At 38.9% G+C, this 12,902-nt stretch overlaps 1 protein-coding gene across 1 annotated transcript in view; it reads left to right on the top strand.

The window, feature by feature from the left end:
- PRKCH (protein kinase C eta) overlaps nucleotides 1-6,112 on the top strand; it is a 221,872-nt gene extending 215,760 nt beyond the window's left edge. The window contains exons 12-13 of the mRNA XM_027842860.1: nucleotides 3,176-3,319; nucleotides 4,857-6,112. Coding sequence (XP_027698661.1) covers nucleotides 3,176-3,319; nucleotides 4,857-5,003 — 291 coding nt within the window. The 3' untranslated portion in view covers nucleotides 5,004-6,112. The remainder of the gene's footprint in view (nucleotides 1-3,175; nucleotides 3,320-4,856) is intronic.
- Nucleotides 6,113-12,902: the final 6,790 nt, after the last annotated feature.

The following is a 12,902-nucleotide window of genomic DNA, read 5'->3' on the forward strand; positions in this document are numbered from 1 at the left end:
TACTAAAAGCTTTGAGGTGATACAAAAATGCATAAAACTAAGTCTTACTCACTAAAAGCCTTCCCTCTGATGATTTTTTTTCTAAGTTGTCCTGTATGTGTCTTGTTTGTGCATAGTTGTTTACATGTTATCTCCTCCCTTAAACTATGAACTCCCTGAGCATAGCAACTAATTTTACCTTTCTTTGTATGCCCCACATTTAGCACAGTGTCTAGCACATAAGTTTTGTTAACTTGACTTAAGTGACTTACCCAAGGTCACACAAGTAGCAAGCAGACTTTGAATCCAGGTTCTCTGATTCCAAATCAGATATTCTTGTCACCATATATATTCTTACCACCATACCATGTACCTGCTTGGCAATCAGTAAACATTTGAGATCAGAGGCCATGTTTTATGTAATTTCTCCCAAAATTTAGCAAAATATTCTGCATATAGTATACATTTAATAAATATTCTAAATTGAAATTTGTTTAATGGATGAATTTGGGAAGGATGAGTGAAGAGTTGAGATTACCTTGAATCATAGAAACACATTTACCTTGACATTAAAAAAAAAAATCCATGGTAATAATCAGTCAGTCAAAAAAATTTATTAAATTTCTACTATGAGCCTGCCAGGCACACTGCTAATCATTTGGGGATACAAAGACAGGCAAAAGATAGCCCCTGCTCTCAAGGAGATCAGATCTAAAAGTAACCTCTTCGGATTTGCAAAATTGCGTGGGGGTTGGGGTGGGGAATGTGTCTGTGTGTGTATTGGTCACCCAGAAGAACTTCTTAGAACACTAAGGAAAAGTATTAATCTAGTGAAATACCAATTCTGTCTCTCTCTGAAGCAACAAGCCACAGATGCCATGTTTTCCCATAGAACCCTATCCAAAGCTGCTTCTCAAAAAACAAAAGCGACATTTTCTTGCGATCTTAGAGCTAGGCTACCTGTAACTCTCAAAACCTTTGTGGGGAAGAAGGAACAGCTGCAACCAACCACTCCTAGAATCTCTACCGAGGAACAGCTCCCATCTGCTAAACTCAGAGAATTTAATACCCTCCCCTCACCCAAAAAAAAAAAAAAAAAAAAAGACAAATGCAGTGGGAGTGGATTAAACAGGTAGGGAGAGGGAGAGAAACAGCCTTTCGAAAATGAGAACTTCTGGTCACTCCAGGATAGTATAATGTTTTTAGAAACATCTGATATAAAGAACAAGTGGCACCCTAACTCTCACAGGGCACCCTCTTCTTGCATAATTACCAGCCCTAATTGGCAGGCCTAAGAAGTTCAAATAAGCCATCTGCGAGTGTTTCCTTTCCCCATATGCTGAGTTTTTGGATCTTTCTTTGTTAGTGAGCTTCAGAAATGAAAGCTATTCTACTGGGAATTTTCTCTAGGTGTGCTTTCTGAAGAAAGAAAAGATCTATTGGATTTTTTTTCCACCAAATTTTTATTTTACTTTTCCATCTTATAACAATTGTCTCACTGTCCTCTCAAACGAGGCAAGCATGATCTAGCTTTCATGAAACTCAAACCAGTATGCATTCAGAACTCCTGCTAGACTAAATTTGACTATAAGAGATTTCTTTCCTTAATCTATGTTTAACTAGAGTTTAATTGCTTGATAAATTTCTGAATGCCCCAGTCAGAATATCCTGTGATTCACGGTCTTGGCATTTATGTTTCGTCCCATCTTTAATGTACCTCCACCTATGACTTTTGTTTTCTTGCCCTTGGGAGGGAGAAGCCATTAAGCTCAATCAATAACTTTCTTTATTAGCTCCTCTTTGAAGGTTTCTAACATTCTGTCCAAGATTCTTCCTTTCAGATTTGCTTAGAGTTTTTTGAAGTGTCTCCCATTCTCCCTCTCTCTTTCCTAAATTATCATTTTCCAATGGAAGCGAAGCAAGAGTCTTCACAGCTTCAGGCATCTGCTGTGGCGTTATCTAGACTTGATGTCTCTTAATCTTAGCACAGTACCCAGCACCTAGTAGGTATTTAATAGAGGCTTATTGACTGACTGAACTGACCTTAAAGAAGTTTTCTGAACATTCAGCCATGGTTGAGTTCAGTCAGGAATCATTTCTCTAAACATGGAATAAAATTTTGTTTTGTAATCTCAAATTAAATAGAGAGGGATTAATTTGTCTGCATTTAAGGAACACTTCTGTTTGTTTTTTTAAAAGTAATTAATCTAAAAGGGTTTTCCTCTTACTTGAAAGGGGAAAACAATTATAAAGTCTTGGTTTAGTCACTTTATAGTTGAAAAATCACATTTTACACATGAAAAGTCAATGATCCTGGACTAGGTGGGGCAGGAAATAAGTAAATGTCCTTGCTGGCCACTTTGAGGAACAGAATTTAATTCCTTTCATCTTAGTAGAAAATCTGTATTGGGGAAGGATGCCCAAAATCCATATGTGACTGTAATTAAAAAGGCTTGTATATAAGATATCCAACTTACAAATGTAAAACCACTTAGTGCTTAAAATGTGAAGGAATGTTCCTTTTGCTTTTTTATCTGTATAATAACTGAGGCAAGGTCATGAAATCCAGAATCCCAAATGGAAAGTATTTTATAAGAAGTTTTCCACCTAAAACTATAGTATCTTTCTTTTAAAGGAGGACAACTTGGCTCTCCTGAGTCAGAATACTCTATTTTATTTAAGTTTTTCACAACCAACTTACTCTATGCAAAACAAAGACCTGTTTCTCTCTGTGGTTACATCACGGTAGGAAAAAGAAAGGCAAGTATTTCACTTTTCTCAGAAGAGTAGGCAACGGGTCCAAAAAGGAGTTCCATTCCCAAATGAGACTCCCATCTGGAGCTACAACATGAGAAAGGCAGTTTTTAAAAAGAGTTTCTCTTCTTAGAGAGGTAAACAAAATAATGTTTACAAAATTGAGGACTGGACACTCCAACTTTCTTTTAGTTTTATGGTGACTCAGACCGCCTGAAATGGAAGTGGTAAGGACTATGGTTACAGATGTGTTTCTACTTTTAAAGAATGACTTGTGCCAAGCGTTTTCTGCCCCAGTGTAATATAGGTGGAAAATGCAGCCGGCGAAATAAGAACCACCAGAAAGATTCTCGTAGACCTTTCTGCTATTGCCACCATATTTCTATCTATAACACATAGAATGTGTATAAATTGACCTCTTCTCTCTCTCTTGCTCTTTTAGTTCATGACCAAGAACCCCAACATGCGGTTGGGAAGTGTGACTCAAGGTGGCGAGCATACCATCTTGAGACATCCATTCTTTAAGGAAATTGACTGGGTCCAGCTGAACCAGCGCCAACTAGAACCACCCTTCAGACCCAGAATCGTAAGTGTCCAAGGACAATATGAGAAAAGTCTCACTTTGTCCATTAATTAAGCCTCAAAACTTTCTCCAGAAGTCATACAGGTAGGATGCTCCAGTCTAGCTCACCATTTATAGTGTAGCTTTCACACCTGATGTTACAATTCCCTTGCATGGTAGGTGTTCACTCTAGATGTCCAAGTCATTTAGTGTTTATTGCTTATACGTCCTTTCTTTTTGCCTTTCCACATTCTTCATGCTCCTCAAATTCAAGGTGAAATCTCCCTGAGTTCTGCTTGTTCTGAGATTCTCCCAAATCCAAGACCCACACACTTCCCAAGGGGTTCTATGGTTAGGATAATGACTAGTTTAGTCTTGGTACAAGAATTTCCTTGTGTTTCCTGACAACTGAAGGCTCTGTAGCTTTCCAAAGTCCCTATGGAAAATAGAAAAAAATATTAAACTTTGTTCTCTTAATTTTGACTCTGGCTTTTTAAATTAGAGAGATCATAATTTTAACTTGAGAACTCAGGAACTAGTGGCAGGGAAAGTGCTCTATATGGACAGCTCTACCCTTGGTGCCCCATGCACAACTGTCCAGGGTTTTGCTCTCAGGGAGTCAGCTGTTAAATTTGTGGTAAGCTCAGGAGCTAGCTGGCATGGTGAGGAGAGGGGAGCAGGGCAAAGAATAGGGCCGAGATTTGGAGGAAGAGGGCACTGGAGAAGAAAGGAGAAAAAGGATGGCAGTATCTTGACCTCTACACACACACACACACACACACACACACACACACACACACACACACACACACAAGGTTTATCAAAAACTCTAGCACCACCTCTGTCTATATTGTGTGAAATCTTTCCAAAAATATAAAATATGCATCTAGTTTCATCTCTAGTAGCCTCATGTATTGCAGAGAAGGAGCCAGTCAAGAAAAGCTAAATATCTTTTGTCTTCCATTTACTGTAAAGAGTGTACCTCTGCCAGGAATATGTACATGGCAGCATGGCACAGTGAGTAGAGAGCCAGCCAATTAATAAGACAGTAGGTAATTATTTCCTACCCTTAGCCTTACAATGAAGGCTTTCAACAATAAGCATTCATTTCCTGTTATGTTTCTTCACTATCCTAAACATTGGGAGAAATTCACAGTTTAAATACAAAGTCCCTCTTTTTACGCTCACACAGTGTTTATTTTTATTGTTTGTGTGAAGAAATAGTTCAGAGCATTAAAAACTAAGCAAAGGCTTGGCAGATTTGATCTTTGTGACTGCTGAAGTTCCTTAACCTCGGTACCTAACATTGACCTACTCAGTAAGATTTTCATGGGATTCATAACTTAATGGATTTAAAGGCATTGAAAACACAGTGTTCTGTAGCACTGCTGAAAAGCATTTTGAGTATTAATCATAATTATGCACTGCTATAATGATAAAATTGTCAAATGAGAGTTCTAAAGCCATTCTTTGAAATTTCTGGGATGTGCCCAGTCTAATGCAAGATGATTCAGGTCTCAAGTTCATAAAATCTCATCTTTGTTCTCTTTTTGTTTCACAGAAATCCCGAGAAGATGTCAGTAATTTTGATCCTGACTTCATAAGAGAAGAGCCAGTTTTAACTCCAATTGATGAGGGACATCTTCCTATGATTAACCAGGAAGAATTTAGAAACTTTTCCTATGTATCTCCGGAATTGCAATCATAGCCTTAAGAGAAAAGATGTAAAAGATGACAGGTTTTTCCAGGAATTTCCTTCTTAAGAAGTATTTAGCCAGAGCCTTATTTTATAACAACAATGTTACCTTAATGTGAAGAACATACAGAAGAAGAAAAAGGATACCGTGGAATGTGTGCAACACTGTCTTTGAGGACAAATCTGTATAGTCCTGGAATGACTGTGGTACTCTCAACATTTGATTCAGAAATCAGACTAAGTGTTGAAGTATTGGGCTCAAGAGTAGTGTGCCCAAGGGTAATTTGGGTTTGGGGGAAATTAGCAATAGCAAAAAGGAAGGAGTAAGACCTAAGAGAGCATGAGCTGAGTATCTTAGCATTTCTGAGCCAAACAGACATTTTACGTTGGCAAGGCAGTGGCAAAACAACCTGGCACTGTCTGCATTTCAGGCCTATGGAACCAGCACCAGGTGGCAACTTGGGAAAATTCAGGGAGAAGTAGTTTTAAAAAAAAAAAGGCTCTTACCTGCTGATGAAGAATTTGATGCTCTTCTCTTCCAAGGCACTCAATGGCTTTCTTCCTGACTGTGGAGCTACCATGTAAAATACTTGACTGTGCCGAAGTATAACAAATAAAAGCAACAACCTAACAGCAACCACGAAGCAATCAACACCACCTTTACCACTGTACATGCGTTTCTGAAACGATAACCGAGTCAAGGTTCCACTCTGTTCTGTTTGTGAAATATGTGATTATCATTTGCATTCTGTGAAATGCCTTTAACCTTAAACCATCTTTGTTTGCATGCCCACTGTTTCCCCCTTGAAGGACAGGGCTCTCTTTTCAAAATAGGACAAGGAATAGAGAAGAGAGCTCAGCATCAGCAGGTGCATGCAAACAAAGAAATTGGGCCTTACGCTCCCACTTACTTTTGTGTCTAGTCAACTGGATTGGAAACTGCTTTTGTGTTCCGAGTGAGGGAAGATTGTGTGTGCAATGATCCAGCCTCCACTATTAGCTCTACCTGTACTTTTGTTGTTTATTTAAATTATGGTTTAAGTGGAGATCTTATTATGTGTGTGCCGATTAAATACTCTTTTAGGGTTTCAATAAAGATATGCCCAAAGTATTTGTGAGAATATTCTCTGACTTCTAAACTTGGATCTTTTCTCACTATTCTGAAATGGGATCAAGCCCCTGGTAATAGCCCTTCTCACGCTTAGTGAATGCTCCACTGGGAAATGAGTTTCCCAGCAGGCTAGATAATAATTATGCCTTATATACAAAGAGTGTTTTGACAGTTTAAAATGCATGTTGTCTAATTATTCACATTATTTCATTTTATTCCCACACCTATCCTGTGAGTTAAGCAAGGCAGATGTTCCTTCACCAAATATTTATCGAGTTCCTAAGATACTGTGCTGTATCTTTGTTTTACATATAAGGAAACTGAAGTTCATTCATTCAACAAGCACTTTATTAGAACAAGTTTGCCATCACTTAGGTTCAAATTCCAATACTACTACCTAGTATTTGTGTGACCTTGGGCAAGTCACTTAATTCCTTCAGCTTCAGTTTCCTCATCTGTAAAGCTGGGAGAGGAGGAAAAGGCAGTTTACCAAATGTCCTCAGAGGTGCCTTTCAGCCCTAAATCTATAAAAACTAAGTTCCTTTTCACTTGAAAGGAACAGAAATAGGCCTTGTAGGAGATATAGAGAAGGAAACCTGGCTCCTGCCATTATGAGAAGCAACAAGACATAGTAAGTAAGGAGATAAGAGAGCTGACCTTGAAGCTGGGAATACCTGGGGTCAAGTCCTGCTTCTGAAATGTACTGGAAGTGGGACCCTGAGCAAATATCACTTACTCTGCTTCACACTGGGTCCTTAAGTTCTGTATTCAAGGAAGCTCTCTAAGACTAAGAGAGTTTCTAAGAACCTAAACTAAACTTCTAAGAGAAACTAAGAATTCCTACAACTGTAAGAAGCTGCAGAGAATGTGCCAATTGGAATTGATAGAGGGAATATCCTCATCTGGGAGTTCCCTATACCATTGAAAGTCGAAATCCTGCCATCTTGGAGTTCTATCTTCTAGTCTCATTCATTTACCACCCTGATATCTCAGAGCAACAAGAGGCTGAGAAAGCTAAAAGAAAGAATTTGCATTCATTGCTCCAGAGGGTCTTCATTTCTATTTTTGTCATCAATTGTAATTGGAAATAATAACCCATAACAGTTTAAAGATATGCTCTTCAATTATAGAGGAGTCTTATAGGTCACATGGCTAGTAAATGGTAGGAGCTGGATAAGAATTGAAGTCTTCCAAGTCCCATTAAAACACTTTTTCCATTACATTGTACTATCTTGGGCTTCCTTCAACACCTCCATCATCATAGGATTTTGTTGATGTGTGTACTGTCCCCACCAATGCAGACTGCAAACTCTCTATGCCTTAATAGATGATCTCTTGTATTGTGGTTGAAAAGATTAATCACCTAATGGGCAAGCTGGTGATAAGCCGTTTCGTGCTTAGCTTGATTGCTCTTCAAATGACCGGCATTGCTGGGCTCAGAGCTTTTCTAGCTTTGTGGAAAGTACCATCACTTGAAATCTGCTGGCATAGTCTTCAAGAACCAATCATTGTCATACCCCTTGAGGCATCAGAATGGAGCCTAGTCAGGACAGTAAGGAAAATGCAGTCTTGTGGACTCCTAAACCTATTGTTTTGATTTGCCTTTTTTAAGGTGATTTAAAGCAGGGTCCCTAAACTCTGTGCAAGTAATGAAGTTGAAGGCACATGGAACCATAAGAAATTAATAATGTTAAGGTGATATAAGAAAACTACTTGTATTCAATCATTGCATTTATGGTAATAATAGCTATCATTTGTATGTCACTTTAAAGTTTGCAAAATATTTTACAAATATTATCTCATTAATCCTCACAACTGTCAACAGGCAATCATAACTTCACAACACTCATGTGAAAACCAGTTTTATTACAAGAGGAATGAACATGCATGTGGAACCCAAAGAATTCACAATCCATTCATAAATGTGCATATTTATAACAATACAACAAAGGAAGGAGGAGGAAACACAAATCTCCACCCAAAGGGGTGTGTCATGGGATGGGAAGGGTGCAGTAAAGGTGGCAAAAGGACAAAACCCCTCCTGAAGGGGAGGAGTAAGGCCATGGCAAAAGTGGCACTCTTCGGAACTGCTGCTAGACCATGAAGATAGGAGGGTCTGCTTATCTATGAAGGTCCCAGCTGCACAAGAAGTTTCACAGCCTAGTGCAGACTGGCTGGTGCCTGTCAACTCCCAAGGACACACAGTGAGTCCAGTTTGGAATGCAAACAACAGATTATGTCATCTGGGGGCAGAGTGACTTTGTCCTTGACACATTCAGGGCCTCCTTGCATACTCTGGGTCCAGTGTTTCTGAAAAAGAAAAAAAAACAAAAAAAAACTTTTCTCAAAAAGAAAAGTTCAGGGGACCCCTTAACATTCCGTAACACAACAAGCTTGGCAAATAGGTGCTGTAATTTATCCCCATTTTGCAGATGAAGAAACTGAGGCAGAGGTTAAATGACTTTTCAAGATTCACACAGCTAGTAAGAGTCTGAGATAGGCTGAATCTTCCTGACTCAAGGTCCATTGCTTTACCACCTAGCTGCCTCTGATAATATACATATATATGGAACTCTCCAAACTTTATGAGCTTGATGGTTGGAAGGGTCAAATTAGATGACTTATAAGTATTTTCCAATTCTAGAACCAACCTCCAATCATACTGCTTGTAAAGTTAGGTTTTCTGAGATGACTCCAGGGGCTGAATTAACAAGGGAACAGCCACTTGTTTTGTTTCGTTGAGTTTTAGCAGCATTGACCATAATTTCTTTTTCATGCTCTTAGAGAAAAGAGGGAAATAGCATCTTTCATCTGTTGAAAAAGAAGAAAGAGAAAACTGTTGATTCCCCTCTTCTATGGAAAGGTCACTCTCTTGTAATCAGTTCTCCGAAATCTTGTTTCACAATTTATGAAGATCAGACTAAGTCTATCTAGCAGAAACAGCTCAGGACTGGATTAGGAGATGTTTTAATATGACCCAGCCAGTCAAGAGATGCTGAGTCAGCTATAGCTGGCCAGATTCCCTGACCTTAGTTAACAGGGCTTTCATGATGAAATTGCAGTGATTACTCACTCAGGGCCATTTCAGCTACAGAATCTAAATGAGGAATCTTACAACACCCTGCATAATCTTTCTACCTTACCCTACCCCACCCCCCATCTTCTAATTCACTTCATTACTGTATAACTAGCCTACACAATGTAGTGGAATTGTTAGAATAGCTACAAAGCATTTTACCTGGGCTTGTCTGTTCAGATGGATATACTATAACACTAGCTAAAATGTTTTAGAACATTACGAAGGGTGGTGGCCCTCTTAATGGTGAACACTAGGGGAAAAATGTAACAGTGAGGCAAAGCTTTATTTGTTGGCCCCAGTTTTTAGATATTATATGAGATCTTGTTTGTATATGAAGACCCTGGAATTTCCAGCATCAGAAAGAAACTGAGCATTGCATGCAACCTCAGAAGCAAGAAGTAAAGGGGTTTGTGGGAAGGACTTAGGGAAATCCGAAGTTTCAATATTTTTCAGGCTCTTTCCCTTCCTCAAATGGAGAGAATTCTAAGTAAGAGTTTTAGAGGAAAAATCAGTGGAGCCAGGAAACCCAGATTAAAATCTTGGCTCAGTGGCCAGGCAAATCACTTAAACTCCCTGAGCCTCAGTTTCTCCATCCATAAAATGGTAATATTACAGCAACTCTTCCTGGGTTGTTGTCAGCAAAGCACTCTGTAAATATTAAAGCATTCTACAGATGTAAGTGGTGGTGATTGTCACTATGCTGGGTCACCACCACCACCACCTAAACCAGGCCCACTCCCCGCCTTTTGACAAATGAGACACAAGCAAGAAAAGACACGTAGCCTGCTTTTTAGGCTGCATTTTATAGCAATAGTGATAATTTAACTAAGTGGCCAAGAGCCCTAGCCCTTTAACATTTTTTAAATTTAATGAAATGCAAGCTGCTTTGAATATGTTCCAGCCAAAGGCTTGGCTTTGACTGCTCCCTGTAAAAAAGCTTTGTGTCATATTTATTTCCAGCCTTTGATTCACACCCAATTGTTTAATGTGGTAGTATTGATTTGAACAGAATAGACAGTAATTCTCATTGCCTCTGGCTCTGCTTCAGATTGGGTCCTTATAACCTATTTCTACAAGGTCCGAGGATAAAGATTAGATAAGTCCATGGACTTTGCCAATAGAAAAGAGCTCCCAACTCATGTGAGCCTCACCCACCATCGAACTGAAAGTTTGACAGGGTAGAAGTCAGCTGTAACTGGATCATTACATCCTCTTCTTTTTGTTTTAATTTGAACCGAATCAATACGTGTAGATTCTGTTCTGCCTCTTACATAGATTATTCATTTTTCCCCACTCTCCTAACTCATTTCAGTCCCATAAAACTATATCTTATAGTCTTTTTTTTAAGCATCCAAGTCATCTCCCTTTTAAAGGCCAATTACCTGACCAAGAAGATAAGATTCCTTCAGATGCTATGGGTGAGAATGAACATTGTTTCCTCTGGGAACAATGACTATTGTTCATGCTTTGGCAGGAGAGTAAAAAGATTTACATGTGGCCAGGGCCTGAAGGTCCCCTAACTCTTTATTATCATTTCTCCATCTTCACCACCACCACCACCACCATCCTTTCCTGATCAGCTAGAGAATACCTATGAAAATATCTCCATAGCTATACCAAGCACTGCCATCATAGATGAATTTTGACAGCTTCAAGTAAATAAATGTGAAGTAAACATTTGCACTATCTGTCTATACTCAGACTGCAAAAGTCCTTCTACCAGATCTGAGGCTATCATTCAGATCCAAGAGGGTCTCAAACTGTATCACTCCTAAGGCTGACAAATAGGAGATGATTAACAATGCTTGTTAATTAATGCTCAGAAGAAAAGGATTCTCCTCCCCTAACTAGAAAACTGGCAATATATCAGGTCAGCATTCTTAACTTGGAGTTCATGTACTTGTTTGATAGTTTGATAACTGTATCTTAACCTAATTGGTTTCCTTTGTAATTCTATGTATTTTATTTTATGCATTTAAGAACATTATTCTGAAAAGGGGACCATAGGCTTTAATACATTGCCAACAAACGATCCATAACACACACAATAATAATAGTTAACATTTATATAGCATTTACTACGTGCCAGGCATTGTGCTAAGTACTTTACAGTTAGTATCTTATTTGATCCTCACAATAGCCCTGCAAGATAGATGCTATAATAATCCCTATTTTACAGATGAGGAAACTGAGGCAAACAGATTAGGTGACTTGCCCAACTTCACACAGTTAGCAAGTAAGTAAGTAAGCTAGTAAGTCAATTTGAACTTAGGTCTTCCTGAATCTAGGCTTGGCCCTCTGTGCCACCTAGCTGCCCACACACACACACATACACACGTTGAGAACTCTTGTGTTAAAAGAAGTTGCCAACAGAAGCTTCTTTTTAGATATTTGAAAGATTCTTCCCTGGATAACTTGAGTCCAGCCCTGACATGAAACAGAAGGTTGCCTCATGTGGTAACTGGAGTAGGTAAGCCTCCATAGGTGAGTTATTATCACAGCAAGAATCCTCATACTCATTTGCCATTGTATCTGTTCTACAGTCTCTCAGAGAAAAAGAGGAATGAGAAGCCAAAGATCAGTCAGGGATTATTTGAGCCCCTAGTCCCTTATTTCTGAAAGACAAGATTTATGTTGTACAAGACATCTTTGACTTTCTTGCTTCAAAACCAGCCAGAGTAGTAGTTTGCAGGGCCCAAAAAAGCAAGGCCAAACAAAGCAAAGGGTTCTTGGCTCTTCTCTTCTCCTCTGATAATCCAATTAAGCCAATAAGGAAAGCTTCCTTCACTTTCCTGCTAACTTAGATCAGCATCCCAACTAACCACATGACTCCAGGGCCAAATAAATCAAGGGGCACTGGGTTTCAAAGGCCAATGAGAGGACAATCGATGTAACTTCTGGCAAATTCTTCAACCCTGGACTTTCCTCATATGGCTGTTGGTTTCCCCCAGGCTCCTGGTCAGGTGGGACCCATTCTGTTTAGTTCTTATGACTGAATTTAGAGGTTGTTCTAGGGTTATATTCTTAAATAGAAAGAGCAGAAACAGCAGTGAGTAGATTCCCAGGTCCAAGAGACAAATCAAGGCTGCGTTAGTAATGTTGTGTCTGTTGCCTCATACATTTGAATGTTCAGGAATGTGGAATTTGGGTAATTTTCAGACTTGATTTACAGGAAAAATTGGGACACAAAAGTATCATTGTACCAGTTTTGGCTCAGCTTTGGGAAAAGACCATTCATCTACACACCCAGGGCATTTCAGTTCCAGAAACAGGCATGTGATTAGTCAGATGTTAGCCCTTTCCCTGTTCGCTCCCCCAAAATACCATTCTGCCTTCTTTTTAAAAAAAAAAATTTATTTAGTATTTTATTTTTCCCCAATTACATGTAAAAACAATTCTAACAGTTTTTAAATTTTTGAGTTCCAAATTCTCCCCCTCTGTTCCTCCCTCCCCACCCCCCACCCCCATTGAGAAGGCAAGCAACTTGATATAGGTTATACATGTGTGGTCATGTAAAACATATTTCCATATTGGTCACATTGTAAAAGAAAACATAGACCAAAAAAACTCTCAAGAAAAATAAAGTTAAAAAAGTATGCTTCCATCTGTATTATGACACCATCAGTTCTTTCTCTGAGGATGGATAGCATTTTACATCATAAGTCCTTCAGCGCTGTCTTGGATCATTATATTGCTGAGAATAGCTAAGTCATTCACAGCT

The sequence above is a fragment of the Vombatus ursinus genome, unplaced genomic scaffold (assembly GCF_900497805.2).
Source record: "Vombatus ursinus unplaced genomic scaffold, bare-nosed wombat genome assembly UNPS02014893.1, whole genome shotgun sequence".
Classification (NCBI taxonomy): domain Eukaryota; kingdom Metazoa; phylum Chordata; class Mammalia; order Diprotodontia; family Vombatidae; genus Vombatus; species Vombatus ursinus.